At 45.1% G+C, this 19,559-nt stretch overlaps 1 protein-coding gene across 7 annotated transcripts in view; it reads right to left on the bottom strand.

Moving 5' to 3' along the window:
- FRMD4A (FERM domain containing 4A) overlaps positions 1-19,559 on the bottom strand; it is a 681,483-nt gene that overhangs the window by 101,763 nt on the left and 560,161 nt on the right. For all 7 annotated transcript variants that reach the window (XM_066279107.1, XM_066279109.1, XM_066279111.1 and 4 more), the window contains 4 exons: positions 12,735-12,818; positions 6,928-6,993; positions 6,650-6,707; positions 2,386-2,472 (listed from right to left, as the gene is read on the bottom strand). In XM_066279107.1, coding sequence (XP_066135204.1) covers positions 2,386-2,472; positions 6,650-6,707; positions 6,928-6,993; positions 12,735-12,818 — 295 coding nt within the window. The remainder of the gene's footprint in view (positions 1-2,385; positions 2,473-6,649; positions 6,708-6,927; positions 6,994-12,734; positions 12,819-19,559) is intronic.

Below are 19,559 nucleotides of genomic sequence, written 5' to 3'. Positions count from 1 at the left end.
CACCTCTCTCCCTGACAGCTTGGGCAAGACTGAGGATAGGACACGTTTCTTATTTCTCTCAGCACCCTGCTGTCTACTTGGCACATACCAGATACTCAATAAACATTTTGAAAATTAATGAATTATGAATGAGTGAATCAATCAACCAACATGAAATCTGATGGCTTAGTTGTTCCTCAACTGGCAGTAGACATGAGAATCCCAACTACTTCCTCAGAGGCCACAGAAGCATACGTTATTAAGGAAAAACTCAGAGTAAATAGAGCCAATACCCTAAATAAATATATTATGTTAACCTTTCAACAGTTTTAAATGACCTGGATAAATTCCATAAATGAGAGTAAATTCTTTTATTCAATGGCTTATCATTCACACCTTTGGTTTCCTACTGCTTATCTTTAAACCTGTTTTAGAGTCTTAAGAAATAAAATTTATTGAGTTACAACTTATTTACAATTTAATAAGCCCTTGGAATGTGTTATACCCTGCTTTTTACATACATCAAGTGTTATCTTATTATGTCTTGGATCTTCACTAGTACCTCAATTAGAGAAATAAAGCAAGCTTAAACATATTAATAAATTAAACTGAATAAGCCTGAGTACTGTACTTGTTAACATGTCACTCAAAGCCCTCTGAGAGGAGAATCCAGCCACTAGATCTCAGTGAACCTGACTGCAGGTCTCGTGTCCACACTGGCCGTGGCCTCCCACCAATGTGGGTGATGAAAAACTGAAGATAGTGGAACCAGGTTTCTGTTAAAGGATCTGGGAGTATTTATTCTTGGCTCTTGTCAGCAGAAAACACCACCAGGTAGGTTGAAAAGAGAGGGGTGGTCAGTATAAAGAGAAGGAGGGCCTGACCTGTGGTGGCGCAGTGGGTAAAGCGTCGACCTGGAAATGCTGAGGTCGCCGGTTCAAAACCCTGGGCTTACCTGGTCAAGGCACATATGGGAGTTGATGCTTCCTGCTCCTCCCCCCCCTTCTCTCTCTGTCTCTCTCTCTCTCTCTCTCTCTCTCTCTCCTTTCTAAAATGAATAAATAAATAAATAAATAATTTAAAAAAAAAAAGAGAAGGAGGGAGTGAAGGGAAAATGTGAGAAGAAAAAGCACAGGCACTTACAAAAGCCACATGGGAAAGAGGCAGAGGGGAACAGGAAGAGAGAGACAGTGGGCCCAAGGAAAACAAAGGGAAATAAGAACAGCGTCCCACTCCTGTCTTACAGGATATTGATGGAAACTGGAGAGCTTTTGGAGATAGCCACCAAATCATATGCTCTGAACAGCCAGGTTCCTACTGAACTGTTCCCATAGAAGAATTCCTTCACATCATCTGCTCAGGATCTTTTCTTAGAACTTGACTGACTTACCAATGAATCAAGTGAAAACCCACCCTAACACAGGGCCATTCCCCCATCAGTTTAATAAAAAGCTGGCTCAGGGTGGATGTTAACAGGATAGACAATGATAATTTCCCGAAACATGTGGATTTCAATTCCGTTCATGGATAAAGAAGCTTGGAGAGCAATCTGGATGACATAACAGATCAATATTGCTTTCTCTCGCCTAAAGCAAGTGTGGTTTTGATAGACTTTTAATATGCATCTCAGGGTATGAACTGCACACTGTCTTTTCTCCGTGATCTTCTGCCAGAGGATCTGAATGACAGCTCTTGCCTCAGAGATAGTTTTTCCATTATAATTTTTCAATTTGTTCTGGTCTGAAAAATGTGTGTCAATGAAAACCGAGAACACTCAAGCACTGTACTGCACCCCCTTCAAACATTCTGTCTTGTGTTGACAATGCCTTCGCATATCCCTCTGTGTCCTTTCTTTTGGGCAAATTATCTTATTTTTTTCAGGTTTCTGATCACTTCTAATATGCCATAAAATAGTGACTGGATTTGCATATACACATATGCATGCATGCGCGTGCGCACACCCACACCCACACCCACACACATGCACGCGCGCACACCCACACCCACACACGTGCACGTGCGCGTGCACACACACAGACACACCCCTTTGGGAAAACTCAAATGAGCTGCAGGATTCAAGAGTGACATTCCTCTACTTTCCCAAGGGTACAGTACTCCTGGAAATTAAGGTACAGGACAATCCCTCAAAGTCTTTTTGCCCATTTCCTTTGGGAGAGCTAAGCCAGTCTCCTCACTTTAAATAATTATAACTGCTTAAATTTCCTTAGTGACAGAGGGATAAAAACCATTTACCCAGGGAGCTCAGATTGGATTCTGCACAGTAATCTGTGTACACTGAAAGGGGCAAGGGCTTGCTGAGCCCAGAGGCCCTGGGCTGCATGGCATGGTGTTCTCACACACCTCTCTGCCCGCTCCTCTCTGTCTCACAAAGGAGAGCACACTTACCTTCCTGGGCTTCACTTTATCGTGGTAGTCATACTGGAAGATTCCTTTGTAGCTCAGTCCCAGCCACCATGGTATCCCCTGCTTGTCCTAGGACATCAAAAGGAGCCTGGCTAAATACGGGGCCAGAGAAGATCAACACAGACCAAGAGCTCTCCGGGACAGGGGAAAATGCAAATTCCTTGAGGCGAATGGTGCCCATCTCTCTCCACTTCTTACCTTAACAGATGTGCCCCATCATCAAATGCTGCTCAGCAGTTATAGGAACAAGATGACCTGCAAAGTGCCCTGGGCTGGGGACCCAGCTGTGTTCCTAATCAGCAGCACAGCCATGGCCCTCTCCCCCTTTATGAGGAAGCAGCAGACACCTTATTCTTTGTTCTCCTTCTAAGATGGTAGGTGTTCAGTGCTGGGCCCCCCAATCACCACGAGGGAAAATCTGAGAGATGCTGAACACTTTAATAAAACAAACTGAGCACAGAAGCTGTCATCATCTGAAAGCTAGAAGGGACCATGGAGACTGTGGACCTTTTTTTGGAAAAGGTTTTACTTTTTTAGAGCAGTTCTAGGTTCATGGTAAAACTAAAAGAAAGGTACAGAGATTTCCAACATACCTCCCCCCGCCCCGCCAACATGCACAGCCTCTCCCATTATCAACACCCCTCACCAGGGTGGGGCATTTGTTACATTGACACACCCATGTCACCTGAAGTCCACAGTTTACATCAGGCTCCGTTCCATGGGTTTGGATAAATGTACACTGACACGTACCCATCATCATAATATCATATAGGGTACTTTCACTGCCCTGAACCCCTCTGTGCTTCACTAGTCACCCCTCCCCCACCGCCTCCCAGCTCCTGGCCGCTGGTTTTGCCTCTTCCAGAATGTCTTACAGTTGGTGTCATACAGTAGCTTTTGAGATTAGCTTCTTTCACTTAGCAACTTGGATTTAAGACTCCTCTAATTTTAAAGACAAATAAATCAGAGAAAGGCTCGGTTCTGCTCTATCTACCAAGGAGCCTTCCCTCCCCGCAGCAGGGCAATGCCGGAGGGGCAGTGGGGGCGGGCAGGTCACCTCACTGTGAGAGGACAGCAGGGCGCCAGGCAGGGTTGTGTGGCTCACGCTGTGGGACAAAGTAGCAGAACTGAAGCCTGGACGTTCTGGGGATTGAATTAGGGACATCAATTTCCTCCGTTTATTCCTTTAACAGAGACCTCCTGGCACCAGACTGTAGGATGTAGATGTTGTAATTCTACATCTAAGTAGGATGATTGAACTATTAATTAAAGCTCCCAAATGCTAGGAGATGACAGTGGGTATATCAAGCAGCCTTCCCCTAGAGTTGTTCTAATTACCAGGTCTATGAATCACCTAGTACAACCTAATACATGCATTTCAAGGCGTCTTGAAAATGCAAAATTGGCTTCAAAGTTTTCAAATACTTGTGAGGCACGAGTTATTTCAAGGTAGGCACAAAGATAAAGGGCAAAAGAAATACATTCTGACTTTTTAGGAAAGTTTCAGGTATATGATAAAAAAAACACGTTTATTTTAAAGCCATAAAACCGCAGTCTCCGGAAAGTACCTCTGTGCACTGACTGCAGTGGTTTCAGAGAACAGGACAAGAGCAGACCCAGGGCTGCTGCAACCTTAGATGGACTAGGTGAGGGTTGTCAGTACTCCATAAAATACAGCATCTGGGAAATCATGGTTTCACCCAACAAGGAGCCTTGATACATTTGGTTTAGGTTTGCTGGATTCATGTTTTCTTTCTCCAAGTAGCAGAAGAGCATTTGCTTAAGCTTGGAGATTCCAAAAACCAAACACACGCACACATTTGGCAATCTGAAAGTTACAAAATCTGCTTCTGGCCTCTAACGTGCTGCAAAGGAGCAAGCACGTTTCTACAGTTCTACTGGAAGGCAGAAAGCATATATGTCAAGCTCCAGGGTGGATGAAGAAATGGAACATGGCTGTAAGCAGGTAAAACACTAGGTGAAGCCTTATCTCAAAGACTTACAATCTATCTGAATCCATCGTAAATGGCTAACAATACACCTCTACAGACTTTCAATATCTAGGAGACTTTTGTGGGGGTAGCTGGAGAAACAAATTTCTTTTCTTTTTTTGAGAGAGGAAGGGAGAGAGAGACAGGAACATCAAACTGCTCCTGTATGTGCCCTGACGGAAATGGAACTGGCATCCTCTGTGCTCTGGGACGATGCTCCCACCAAACAAGCTGTCCGGTCAGGGCTTAATTTTTATTGATTTTTAGAAAGACAGAGAGAGGAAGGGAGAGAAAGGGTAGAGGGAAAGGAAGCATTTGTTGTTTCACTCAGTCGTATATTTTTTAGTTGCTTTCCGTATATGCCCTGACTGGGGATTGAATCCAAAACATTGCTGTTTTGGGACGACACTTTTTTTTAAAATTTTTTAAATAATTTTATTTTTAATGGGGCGACAGGATACATATATTCAAAGATAACAAGTCCAGGTTATCTTGTTGTTCACTTTGGGACGACACTCTTAACCAACTAAGCTAACTGACCAGGAGAAAGCAAATTTCTTAATCTCTATTTTAACTATACGCAATGAAGATGAGGTCAAACTAAGAACAAACAGAGAATGTGGTCCAGGAAGCCCTGAGTTCCTGGTTCCCATTCTTGAAAGCAGACTGTCTTTCTGTGCATCACCTAAGACTGATTCCACAACAGAGAAAGGCTCATGGTGTGATTTCTAGGAAATGCCTCTTATGATAATGTCAGGAAGTACTGTTGGATCCTTGTTTCCTGTATGGTAACAAGATGGCAGAGTGAAAATGGGCTCCACCGCTCTCACTAGCAAAACGTCCAACACTGGCAGCCAGCACAGTGCATTCAGAACCTCTTTTAATGAAAAATCCAAGTGACTACCCACTGACTTCAATGGTCACAGACTCACATGGGGAAATCTCCTTAAAGAATTCATCTTCCTTACACGGAAAAGTAGACAGCTCAAAAAGTGAGGTCACACTCCTCCTGACAAACTCCAGTTTAGGCTTGAGAAGGACAAGGGATGGTTGTGATGGTTCTATGAGTTCTGCAAATAATGATGAAGAGGGATTAAGAGCTTCCATTGGTGGGAAGAGATTTGGCAGGACATCAGAAAGAATATAACCATGGCAGGCTTTAAAAGATCCTGAGCTGAGCTGCTGGGTAGGACTGGAGTCCCCGCATATGCTTCAGAACCGGGCTCCACAAACAGTGTTCCAACACTTGTTCCCGTGATGAAAATGCACACATCCAACAACTCAATTAAGTTGTCAAAAACACTCAGTAAATATTTCCTAAGCATCTACTAGGCGCCAGGCACTACACTAGGCTCCAGGAATTTGTAACATAATACAACACGCATCAAAAGGCTGAAGTTCAATGGAAGATACAATTAAGTATAAGCACATGCAAGGTGTGTGAACTGCAACGGTGACACGAAGATGAATGAAACATGGCGCACATCCTAGTCTAAAGGAAATGAAAAACATAGCTAGGTGGAAACAAGAGAAAAGGAATTGGTAGAAGAGCAAGAGAAGACCAAGTTGTCTGGTGGAAGTATCTTGAATTAAGAAGTGTTTTCTGCTCTGCTTTGGCCTTGAGGCAGTAACTTAAAACTTTTCATGTTGAGGTAAATTAAGGAAGGGAAATAATCCTTTCTCAGCATAGAAAAGGACACACAGGTACATCATTATCTATTATTTCAAGCAAGGGATCCCAGTCTGGGATATTATGAATAAAATGAAAGAGAATTTAGAATGGGGTCCACTCTACCTTGGACTTGCCATCACAATATTTAATAAGACAGATCCCATCTTAAACAGTCATGTATTCCATTTGTCAGCCTACAACCCAGTCCTCCTCTAAAATGTCCTACATGGCCTTTGACCACCAAGAAAAGCACTGTTGATTCTGCTTAAAGTTTTTGTTGTCTACATGTTCATGTATTTAGATGGAATCTTCCGACTGAGAGGCTCCGAGATCCTGATCTTCCGGGGCCCTTCTGAGAATGACAGGAAGTAGGGGTCTGTTACACCCACTTCACAAGACGGAACCTGAGTTTTGGAGAGTAACCAAATCAAGTCCTACTACGCTAGGGGACAAGTTCCATTGATCTAATCCCCCTGGTGAAGCAATCTTCCTGACCAAACTCTCCCCAAGAAAATTAAAAAGATGAGAATTTAAAAAAATGTTGAGGCAGGCTTGGTAACATTCAAAAAATGAGTTAACTTACCTTCACTGCATAATAGTGAACTCCATAGGTTGGGAGAGATTCCACGATGCTCATGTAGCTGGGAAGACAACACACACACACATACACACACAGGGTGGTTTTTTGGCAGAGCTGCTATCATGTACACATTTGCACGTGTGTGCATGATAAAGTTCTCGAAGGGATTATTTCCTTGAAAATTAAATTGAACCATCACCCCCCTAGAGATATGGCTTTCCGGGAAGAGCTGAACAACCCTGACGTTGCACAACCTCAGGAACACTGGGAAGACCACTTACTTTACGATTGCTTGACCTCTGGTCTGGCCATTCAGTTTCTTATAGTGTTCAATTACTCGGTCCTCACTAAAATCACAAGAAGAGAGTTCTGTTATTGCACCCTCCAGGTCAACGGCTAAGCACCTGCTAACGGAGGTACTTTTAAGCCCGAGCAACCTCAGAAGAAACTCCGAGGAACCAACAGCTCCTGGAAAAGGGAACTGTCCTGAAGTGGCATTTCCAAGCTGATTTAAAGAGTCTGTTTTCCCCTCAGAGAACTCTCACTGTCTTTATCTTGGACTTACAATCACTGGACTAAGATTACAGCTCAGGTTTGGGGTTTGCTTTTTGCAAGAAATGACTCCTCGAGAAAAGAGGAAGCAGTGGTGAGCAGGCACCTCAGTGTGAAGGAGCGCGGGGCGAGCGGCGGGGCCAGGGGATGGGGGACAGGAGGAGGACCGACTGCCGGATCACCAGAGTGGGTGCCCTGGCCGCATTCCCTCGGGCTCTCCCTCTCAGGCCCTCATCATCCGAGTCCTGTCTGCACAGGGCCTCGCTGGGGACAGAGCAGATGTTGACCTCAACAGAACAGCCACAGCCTACCTACCCTGGATTAGCAGTCAGGGTTGAGGGCTTCCATGGAGGACGAGAAAATTCTGGAATTTGGGTCTGGTTCACAAACCATGAAATCATTATGAAAGGCCCAGAGGGAACTCCTTTTTATCTTTGGAACTCTTCGTTCTAAAACAGTAAGAGATTAAGCTCCTGCCTTGGGAGATAATGGCCAGCCAAGGGGGTGAGGGGCCTCTCTGGTAAGTGCCTTCGAGCCAGTGGAGTGGGGCTGCAGCTGCTCCCACTGCTGCCTTTGGAAGCGCAGGGCCAGCCTGGAGACTGTCAGGGGAAGCACATCCCACCCGCTGAGGAGCCGCGTCCGAAGGCCTGGGCCTGTGACCTGGCCATACCACCTTGGAACGTTACTTCTCACGCTCCTGCCTCCCTCTTCCTCAGCACAGGCTAGGAGACACCACGGTGGGATGTGACCGTGGGGACAGACCCTCCAGACCGCACTGGTGGGTCTTTATTATCTGTTATGAACTCAGGACTCCAGAGCTGAGCTAAGGCCTTCTTTCACCCACCTCTTTCCTTTCTAGCTAGACCATTTCTGGGGGTAGCATGTTCTACTTGTCAGTGACCTGCTACTTAGGGGTAATTTATTTACCTTCCAATGACTATATTAATCTTTATGAATATTTCTTCATTTTAGTGTTCTGAAATTTGGTGCACATAAGACCATCTGAAGAAAGCGTCTTCGTTAACAGCCGTAACTGGGGCCAGCTAGCTATGAGGGACCTTCCTACAGCATTTCTGTGGAGGCTGGGCACCTTCTGTTCAGAAAGGGCAGATGCGGCCACACTTCTCCTTAGCTCCCACGCATCATGAAGTTCTACACTGAGTGTAACAAAGCCCTCTTCTGATAAGCATCCTCTTTGGGGTAGATGCCAGCCTCCAGAGACATGCAGAGTTGCCTCGGGATGTCCCTGGGTTGCTCCTCTAGCTTCCTCCCACCCAGCCACTGAGTCAGCAGCTGCATCAGCATGTTTGCTACCACACGATCGAGCATGTGGTAGGTTAACTCCCAGGCCCAAGGTCAAGCAAGTCAGTGTAGATATGAACCTCCTTCCTTCTGAGCTCTGGGAGACAGGATCCCCCAGCTGAGCTGGAGATGGAAGTCAAGATAGCGCTGTAGCTGTATGTGCAGCCAGGCTCAGCGGAATGCCACCGTGAGTCAGAAACGCTGTCGGGCAGACGGCTGCTGTTGACTGACTCAATGGCCTAGCCAGGGGGTCTCAACATGCCCAACAGCTGCAGGACTCGACCACCTGTCACCTCTCCCAACCTGCACCCGTGCTGAGCCCACCCAGGCGGCCACAATGCCAGTCTTCTCCTTCCTCGGGGTCCCCACCCCTCGCGTCCCACGGCCCCACCTGTCACCTCTCCCAACCTGCACCCCTGCTGAGCCCACCCAGGCGGCCACAATGCCAGTCTTCTCCTTCCTCAGGGTCCCCACCCCTCGTGTCCCACAGCCCCACCTGTCACAACACATGGCCTGCTGACTAGGAACACATCCTGCCTGCAGCCCTGCTCCCACGCTCCTCCAGAAGTTACAGATGGCTTAAGGACACTGAGCTCGGTAGACAATTTCCCAGCCACCCCAGATTGGTGGTGGAGATCAGGAACCCTTCAGCCAGAGTAAACGAAATCCCAAACACTATTTGTAGGACACAGCGTTTCATGCAGGAAAAAGACAGACGACTGAAGCTGCCACGCCCGAGCCTCAGGCTGGGTCCCGTTACATCATTTCTCTGCAGACAAGGGCCCAGGAGCTGGGTGCATGGGAGATGTAACGGGAAACGGTGACAGAGGTATGGTTCCCTGTGGGACGAGCCATCAGCCTGCAGTTGTCAATGGCTCTGGAGCAATGGAAGGTGTTCCTGCATGCCTGTCTGGATGGTGGTGGTGGGGGTCCAGCTTTTACAAGCTAGAAACTCAAAAGAGAATCCAGGTCAGGGCTGTGGTCCAGGCTTGTTCTGCGGCCCTATGCATATCCTTCTGACTTTCTGCCTCAGATGCCTCCCCAACAGGAGCACCACGTGGAGCGGGAAGCCCAAGCTTGTTCAACGCTTGGGGAAAACCAGCAGAAAGGATTATTGCATGATTACTCAGCATTATGGTACACCTTTCACACTTTCTAATTGCACTATGTAACTTTTTCCTTTCTTCCTCAATGATAGTCAGAATGAGGTTGGTATGGTTGATTCCATTTCCCAGGCAGGGAATTGAGGCAGCAGAGAAGTAACTTAAGTTTCCTGGATGGTCATGATCCCACAGTTCCAGGACTGGCTGAAATTCTAAGACTCACTGCTCTGCTCACTGGGCTGCGATGCCTCTCCTCACGAGTGGGGTGGAGCTCCCTATGGCTTATTTTGGCCCAAAGCTTGTCCATTACATCGGTGAAGGCCAGCCAGAGCAAGAGGGTCCTGGAGAATGCCAAATATGCATCCTTCTCTCTGAATGAGCAGGCAACCTGAGACTATGTGCAGCCTGACTGGGGCTGTGATGCGTGGAGTGAGTGGAGGTCCTCCCCAGCAATAAGCAGTCACGGTTAATCCCGCAGACAAGGGCCGACGCTGAGGCTGAGAGGGAGAGCTTCAAACAAGCTGGGGAGGCTGGCTCTGTCTCCAGCTGTATCTATGAGAAACATGAACAGCATTCATCCTTTTCTGCTCTCTCTGCTTTTAAAAAACCCAGATATGTAGGATGAAACCCAACTACAACCAGCCAGTGAAAATGAAATAAGGTGAAAAGGCCCATTTGTTTTGTTTTGCTTTCAGCAATGCATCATCAGGAGGGCCGGCGCTACCGGCTTACTTGTTTATGAGCTGGGCTGTGAAGCCTGAGGGCACCTGCTTCAGAAAAAGTCCCTCCCCCTGACCTGTCACCCTCTCAGTGCACTGACACAGTGACATGAGTGCCCTGTGTCTAAACAGGCCCAGGGAAAGTGTTGGCCTGGGCACAGAGACAGAGGGATGTTCTCACAAGACAGCCACAGACCTGGATGAGGAGGAAGATGTTCATAAAGACAAAAGAGAACGTATGCATGTAAAAGAAGGAGTTTCTGTATCAGTGATAACATGTGAGATGGGACTGTGGGGGTAGGGGAGAGGGGGAGAGAGAGGGAGAGAGAGGGAGAGAGAGGAAGAGAGAGGAAGAGAGAGGGAGAGAGAGAGAGGGAGAGAGAGGGAGAGGGAGGGAGAGGGAGGGAGAGAGAGGGAGAGAGGGAGAGAGGGAGAGAGGGAGAGAGAGGGAGAGAGAGGGAGAGAGGGGGAGAGAGGGGGAGAGAGAAGAAGAGAGAGGGAGAGAGAGGGAGAGAGAGGGAGAGGGAGGGAGAGGGAGGGAGAGAGAGGGAGAGAGGGAGAGAGAGGGAGAGAGGGGGAGAGAGGGGGAGAGAGAGGGAGAGAGAAGAAGAGAGAGGGAGAGAGAGAGAGGGAGAGAGAGGGAGAGAGGGAGAGAGAGGGAGAGGGAGAGAGAGACGTGTACTAGAGGAGAGAGGAGTCCATAAGTCTGAAATGAGCACAGGGTGTGAAGAATATTTGGCAATAAATGAATGAGGAGATAACTGAGGGACAGATTAGGTTACAAGTAACCTGAGCCTCAACTAATCCACCAACAGTACAGTCCCTGCTGGCAAACAGTTCTCCTTCACGTAGAAACTACAGGTTTCTTTCTTTCTTTTTAAAAATATTTTATTTATTGATTTTTAGGGAGTGGGGGAGAAAGACAGACAGAGAGAGAGAGAGAGAGAGAGAGAGAAAAGGGGGGGGGATGAAACGGAAAGCATCAATTCTTAGTTGCTTTGCATATGTGCCCTGACTGGGCAAGCCTGGAGTTTTGAAGTGGTGACCTCAGTGTTCCAGGTCAACGCATTATCCACTGAGCCACCACAGGTCATATCCTTGTGTTTCTAGCTCCCTCACCTTTGGTTTCCTGAAAAGAAACAGCTTGGGGGGAGAGAGAAGACAGGGCCCAGGGGCATAAGGAATTGGGGAGAGGGCAATTATGTTTCATGAGCGAGGGAACAAGAATGCCATCTGCTGGTGTTCACATAAAGTGACCACAAGACTGGAAGTTTAGAGGTGACACATGCAATGTCCCCACAGGTTAAACAGATTCTGTTTTGGAGGGCTTCTTATAATGATATAAAGCCACTATTTATTGACCTCTATGTTACCCAATAAAGAATGACAACCGAACCATTTAGAGAGGGATGAAATCAGGGACGCCAGCTCCCTTACCTCCCCTATTTCCAGCCCACCTGCCCCACCCCTTGGCCTCTTGGGGAGAAATGATTTTGTACTGGAGTTTACTCCTGCTACAGCCCACCCTGCCAACACACGCCCTACCCAGAGGACGGAATCTCCCAAAGCCACCTGAGCAGCCGGAAAAGTGTCCAGACAAGAGGAACTATTAGGAACCTGTAAGCTTCATAAAGCACATTACAGGAATGCTTGCAAGAATCTTCTAATAGTTGATCAGGATTGGTTCTGCATTTTTTTTTTCTATGAAAGCAGTCATGCTGCTTTCTGGTAAGGAGTCAGCAGGAATACAGGGAGGCTGCACTGTGCTTCTCTAAGGGCCGTGGCCAGGGCTGGTGAGCCCAGCAGAGTTTCAACACACCACCCAGGAATGCACGCCCCTCGCAACTGCGGCCCAAACCACAATCTGGGCCTTTCTCAAATGCCTGATTCATTCAGAATCAGTAATTTCAGAGCCAACAGATGAACGACGGCATAATGTTTCATGGCAGCTAAATCAGGAGATGAGAAACACCGTGGGAAAATGGAAGAATCAACCTCTCTTTTCTGAGAAGATAAAAACCCTGCGGCTCTCCCCTGTCTCAACCCCCTCACATCCTGTCCTCGAATGACAAGGATTCCACAAGGAAACTGGAGCAGCACATGAAAGGGTCTCTAAGGAGGCAAAGCTTTCAGAGTGAAATCTTAGGAGGTTTTCTTTTCTTTTTAATGACAGAAATAGGGAAAGGAGAGATGTCACACATACCGCATCATTTAAATTTAAAAATGTAGAAAACGGTTTTGTGGAGACCTAAGCCACTTGATACAATTTTGAGTCGCTCTTGCTCTCCAGCTGGAGTCCAGGCTGACCCTGTGGTGGCCAGGAGGGAGGACTCAGTCGCCTGGAGCCGCACATCCCCCAGGAAGGGCTGGCTCAGGAGAGGACGCCTGGGCACTCGAAGGGAAGCGGCTTACCAGTAGGCCAGGGAAGGGTGCTCCTTCAGGGCCTGGGTGGGAAGTGCTGGCAGCTTCTTCAAGTCACTCCTCACCACTTCATTGCTGAAAGACAGGGGAGGAGACAGATGGAATGCCAAGAAACTTGCTCGCAGAATGCCAAGGAAACCACTGCATTGTCTGTGAGAGCACACACCTGTTCTCTTTTAATGAAAACCGATGGGAGGAAGGGGTGCTATCATCTATCTATCCATCCATCCATCCATCCATCCATCCATCCATCCATCCGAGAGAACATGCACAACATGCAGAGCCCAGAGCTCACAAATGGCTACAGTTCCTTCCCCAACCCTGCACACAGAGGGGGCACAAACTGCGGGTCCCTGAGCACCAAGTATCTAGGAGGAGTGTCATTGGTGTCCCTCTCGAGTCTGGGAGAACCTAGGAGGAACTTCTGAGGCCCCAACCATGAGCTCATGGGGCTGAGGATGGGCTGCCTGACTGTTTTTTTCCTGAGAGTTATTTCCCTTAATAACACACAATGCCAATTTCCTTCCTTCCTTCCTTCCTTCCTTCCTTCCTTCCTTCCTTCCTTCCTTCCTTCCTTCCCTCCCTCCCTCCCTCCCTCCCTCCCTCCCTCCTTCCTTCCTTCCTTCCTTTTTTTACAATGTCAATTCTTTTTGCTAGAATTGAGTACAAGCACGTTGGAACCTGTCTTTTGGAAGATGACAAATAACTACTGCTTTTGACGAGGCATGAAAATTACTTTGAAGGCATGAAATGGATTATCTGGGATGAAGGGAAGGTCCAGGCACCAAAAATTCTTTTTATCACAGACTCACACGTTCTCAGATTTGGAAGATACTTTCACCTCCCATAGTGTTAACCAGTGCGCTTCAAAGGCTTGGCTCCCCTTCGGACACTAAGCAGACATGGAGGTGTTCGCACCCATTCTCTACCTCCAGAGGCAATCACTGGCACCCGCTCTGTGGTGGTTCTGGCGTTTGAAGGGTGTCTCACTATACTGGCCACCAGAGCACCTCAGAGAACGGCAGGTCACAGAGACTCACCCTAGGGAGTCCTGCTTTGGGTCCACCGTTCTAACTTAGGCCGTGCTATCAGATTCCACCCTGCTCACACTAACCAAGGCAAATATTGGCCACTGGGACCTTGGGTAGTAATACCTAAAAAGAGATGAGATAGCAGCTCATCAAGTAAAAATCAGGGAAGAAAGGAACACCACAGTTATAAACAGGAAGCTCCTGAGGCATTTGGGCAACAAAGGCCCCAGCACCTCATGGCTAACTGGGGGGTGTGCCCTCCTCTGATTCCCCGCCAGCTGGACATACTGCCCACAGCATCGGAATCAGCAACCACTCTTCCAATACCAACTGGAGCTGGGCAAAACCACTCCAATACTTCCTCCCGATGTTTGTGGTGACAAAGAGGTACGTGTATGGTGGTGGTAACATTAGAGCTGCTCCCACAAAGGGCATTTTTTCAAGTGGATTAAGAAAACATGGCAATGGGTATTTTCAAATTCTGGTTTTGAACAATCACCCAGAAGGAAAAGTTCAGCTTGTTGTTGAGTCAATAAAACCAATACTGGAACTGTTATCATGTAAGTGGGAAGGCAAAGATTTATTAATAACCACAAAGTTGGAAGTATTTCTGGAGACACAGCTTTGTGAAAAGTATGTTAGGGGATACAAAAACTGTGTGTGAGTGTGTGTGTGTGTGTGTGTGTGTGTGTGTGTGTGTAATATCTATAGGAGCCAAAGTCCTTAGCCAGAAGGTGCTTACAATTTAGTGTGGGACTCAAGAGGTGTGAATTAAAAGGTAACTGACCATATGAGCAGTGTCTGATCACGCTGATTAAAACAAAATTTAAAAGTCCAGAAGAAAAAAGGGCCCCCATGGGATCTGGTGTGGAGAAAACAAGAGGAACACCATGGTTCTCCTTAATGGGAGGAGAGCATGGAGGCCATATAATTTGAATCAAAAAGATCAGTTGGAGTGGCTGATCCATAAGGGGCACTGAAGCTATATTAAAGGCAGATTAGGCACAGAAGTTTGAGGGCTTTCACTGCCAGGCTGAGAGAATTCAAACTGATCCAGCAGACAGGTGGTTCTCAAACTTTTTGAAGTCAGGGCACATTCAAAATCCTACAAATAATTTTAGGCGCACTATATACAAATTTCTGAGAAATGTTATAATAATTAAGTCAAATATTAAAGAAAATAAAATAAAGTCCAAGCGTGCTTTTATGATAATTAGACAAAATAAATATGACAAAATTAAATTTATTCTGACATTAAAAAACATTTTTATGTTACATTTTTTGAGTTATGCTTTTTAGAATTCATAAAAAAGAGGGGTTAAAAGATTATTTAAAAAGCCCACAAAAATGTTATCTTTTTTTATATATAGATACATTCTCAGTAAGATTTAGTAAATTCGGCAGGTCCTGGTAAGAATGTGTTTTTTCATTCTTGTGTTTATGAGAAACATGAGCCTGATGTGTCTTAGCGATTTCTTCAATGTTTGGGCATATATTTGAAAGGCAAACTCTCATTTCCTGGTCAATACATTGAAGAATTCCTCTCTTTTTATTCTTAATTGTGTTGAGTGCAGAAAACCCCCACCATACATATCATCTTAACTCTACACCAAACAAAGGATAGAAGAAACTTGCCTCCAGTCTTTCTGGGGAACATGGGGGAGGTGTAAACAATCCAGCACCACAGTTTAACAGCCTTTTGCAACCTAATCAGGCAAGTGAGGTGGGGGTTGGGCAGACTGTCAGCTTACAGCCAATTCCCCACACCTCTGTCCCCCCAAAATCTAAACTCCAAAAACCCTATTGGTTTTCTGGTCCCCAACAGGCACATATTTCTCTGGAATACCATAGGGCAGTGGTCCCCAACCTTTTTTGGGTCACGGACTGGTTTAATGTCAGAAAATATTTTCATGGACCGGCCTTTAGGGTGGGATGCATAAATGTATCATGTGACCGAGACAAGCGTCAAGAGTGAGTCTTGGATGTAACAGAAGGAATCTGGTCATTTTTTTAAAAAATAAAACATTGTTCAGACTTAAATATAAATAAAATGGAAATAATGTAAGTTATTTATTCTTTCTCTGCGGACTGGTACCAAATAGCCCAGGGACTAGTACCGGTCTGCGGCCCGGGGATTGGGGACCACTGCCATAGGGCACACCTGGAAATCTTCTAGGGTGCACCAGTGCACCCTGGCGCACACTTTGAGAAATACTGCAGTAGACAGTAGTCAGCCCCTGTAGGTTTTCAAACAGGTAAGCGCTAGGTGGTCAGGAAAACTTGATTCCCAACCAGTGTTTGGAATCTTTACCTGCAGGCTGTTGAGGCATATTTTAAGCAAGTATTAAGTTCACCAAACACTCAAGGGGGATGAATTGCTAGATCCTCTCTCTCCTGTTTAACTATAATCGGGTCCCTGAGAACAGAGATTGGAGTCACTGATTCATCAGTGCCCAGTGCAGCATCTTAAATGTCTATCCAAAGGCACTTTTATGGGATGAACTTTCATTGGATGAAATGGTGAGAAAGGCAATGAGCCGAAGTCTGTGCTTGGATTTACTCATACTCATCTCATCCAGAGTTTATTTGGGGAAGGAAGGAGCTGAAGGAGGAAGGGATTGTCTTACTACCAAACACTATTTTGTTGGCAAACAAATTTCCCCAATGACAGTCCCAGTTTTGACTTCCTTGCTGGAGCCTGCAGTGGGTTCTCAAGCTTTCTCCCAGGGCGAGGTTACAGAGACTAATATAACAAGAAATCTCTAAGGCGTGAAGCCCGTCCAAATCCATTATGTTCTGGACAGCATCCATGGCTCTTAAACCTTCCCCAGAGACATCATGTAGAAATGTTCTATTTGCCTTTCTGCTGTCTGTAAACATCTGGAGTAACTTAGAGGTGGCCAGCCCTTCAAATGAGCTGGCCAAAAACTAGCTATAATATAGAACGCTGCCCTAGTGGAAGGCTGGTCATTCATGAAGCTAAAAACCTAACGAATGTGCTGCAAGTTCCCAGCTTCCTCTCTTCAGGGTCTTTGACGCAGCCATTTCCCCCCCCCCCCGAGTTCGCTGCACCTGATAAATGCCAACTGATAAAACACCCTTAAACAGTTCAAGTTCTAACAGTCCTCATGCCACATTTAAAAAAAAAAAGAAATGGTACTCTGAGTCATTTGCTAAACTGTATAAAACCAAAGTTGATTTATTTATTTTTTTAAATATTAACCACATTTTATTCCAAACTTTTAGGTAGTTATTAGTGCTGCCAGCAAAAAAAAAAAAAAAAAAAAAAAAAAAAAAAGGAGCCTCTTGATGCTGTGCTGTACTGTTATGGAGGTGGGGTTTGAGACGACACGTCTCGCTCCTATTGCCTACCCCCCTAATAAAACACAGGGAGTTTGAATGACCCACTGCAGAAAAACTAAGATTTCTAGCAATACATCAAGTGAGAATTTTGTCACAAATTAGAGCAACAACAAATTTAAACAAGATATCCTAGAGTGAGGATCTCAAAGATTGAATTTAATAATACATTTAATGTAGTTCCTCCTTGATAAGTGAGTCTGGTTTCTTAGGGTTTTGTGATTTTTTTTTTGTAAAAATTTTGTGAACTTTTAACATAGTTTTAAACCTGTAAAATTTAAAGCAAATTAAAATTTCTTTTTATAGATTTACAATTTGAGACTAATTTTAATTTTATTCAGACAAGAGGAAGTAACTGATTTTGTACAACCTCACCCTTTAGATTGAGAATCTTTTTTTTTTTTTTTTGTGGCAGAGACAGAGAGAGTCAGAGAGAGGGATAGATAGGGAGGGACAGACAGACAGGAAGGGAGAGAGATGAGAAACATCAATTCTTCGTTATGGCTCCTTAGTTGTTCATTGACTGATTTCGCATACGTGCCTTGACTAGGGGGCTACAGCAGACTGAGTGACCCCTTGCTCAAGCCAGCGACCTTGGGCTCAAGATGGTAAGCCTTGCTCAAACCAGATGAGCCCACGTTCAAGCTGGCGACCTTGGGGTCTCAAACCTGGGTCCTCCACATCCCAGTCCGACACTCCATCTACTGTGCCACCACCTGGTCAGGTTAGATTGAGAATCTTAACTCTGAAAACTGACCTAGTGTCATAGCCATGCACCTTTATACTATTCAGAAAGCCAACTTCAAATGTGACATTGATATTAAATAAATGCTTAGCAAAACAGACAAGCTATCATAATACAATATTTCCTCCTTACTTTATGTTTACATTCCCATGGTATCTGAAGACTATTATCCTGCAAAATACCCTATCTGAATAGTTCTCTATACTTGGAAAATGTGAATTATACACTTGAAAAACCTCAATAAAGTGGCCTTTTGTGCACAAAACAAAGCTTTCTGTAATAATTTGTAACTTTTCCACTTGAGCATTTTGTTTCAAATTTTCATAGATTCTGTTCCTTTCAAAAGGTCCTGCTGGTCTGAAAGGTTCCAGCGGCTTCTCCTTCAAAGTCTTTAAATCTTGGGGAAAAAACCCTGGCTGGGTAGCTCAGTTGGTTAGAGCATTGTTCCAAAGCACAGAGATTTCCGGTTCCATCCCTGATCATGGCACATACAGGGGCAGATCAATGTTCACATTTCTCTCTTTCTCTCTTCCTCTCTTACTGAAGTCAATAAAAAACAAAACAGAACAAACAAACAAACAAAAAAACACAGGAAAATATCCACAAAAACTTGTCTTTGGGCTGATAGATGTGTTTCAAGCTTAATGAATAACTTTTTTCTAAAAAGTTTCTAATAGGAAAATTTGCAGGTTTGAGTATTCCAGATACTATTAGGTTATGTAAATTGTATTCCAAATGTTGACTATTGCAAACACAACTGTCTGAGTATTTGTTACTAATTATCTAAAAATCTCAGCAAATCTATCTGTTACTATATGATTAGTGCTAGCTGTTTTCTCTCGAGGCTCATTAAAAAAACTATAGCAAAATATACTCAAATGATCAAATGTGCTAATAATGATTTAGAACTGAGGTTGTTTTGAGTTGTAGTACTAAAAGCATTCATGTAAGTGCAAAGTAATAACACTCGTAGACTCGGATTTGTGATTTATAGACTGCTGCTTTAGATTAAGCAACTTTTTTTTCAATGTTATCTGTTATCTGGGCAAGAAAATAACATTGTCATCTTTTTAAAGATAGCAATATATACAAATGTTTATTATTAAAGTGTTTCAGAATAAAATTAGCCTGGCCCTGGCCAGTGGCTCAGTGGATAGAATGTCAGCTCAGCATATGTATGTCCTGGGTTGATTCCCAGTCAGGGCACACAGAAGCAACCATCTGCTTCTCTCTCCTTCCCTCTCCCCCTCCCCTCCCTCTTCCTCTTCTGTACCCAGTGACTCTACTAGTTCAAGTGTGGCCCCGGGCACTTAGGGTAGCTCAGTAGCACAGCAGCCTCAGGCACTAAAAATAGCTTGGGACTTCAGCATCGTCCCTAGACAGGGGTTGATGGGTGAAACCCACTTAGAGTACAAGTGGGAGTCTGCCTCACTACCTCCCCATCTCTCACCTAAAATTTTTTTTTTTTAATTTCAAAACTAGCTCTTTGTCTGCTTTTCCTGTTGATCTTCTAAAGTTCTTCCTTTAACCTATGACTAGTTAAACAACATTATTTAGTTTCACATAAAGGGCCTAAAACCTGGAATTTTCAGGTATCAGTAAGACGAGTTTTGTTTACATTAATTCACAAATGCTCTTTAAAAAGACAAAACAGATTTCGACCAAATAAAAAATAATTAA

This window comes from Saccopteryx bilineata, chromosome 5 (genome assembly GCF_036850765.1).
Source record: "Saccopteryx bilineata isolate mSacBil1 chromosome 5, mSacBil1_pri_phased_curated, whole genome shotgun sequence".
Lineage (NCBI taxonomy): Eukaryota > Metazoa > Chordata > Mammalia > Chiroptera > Emballonuridae > Saccopteryx > Saccopteryx bilineata.
Note: the sequence above shows the minus strand (reverse complement) of the source record. Positions and strands in the feature narration are given on the sequence as shown.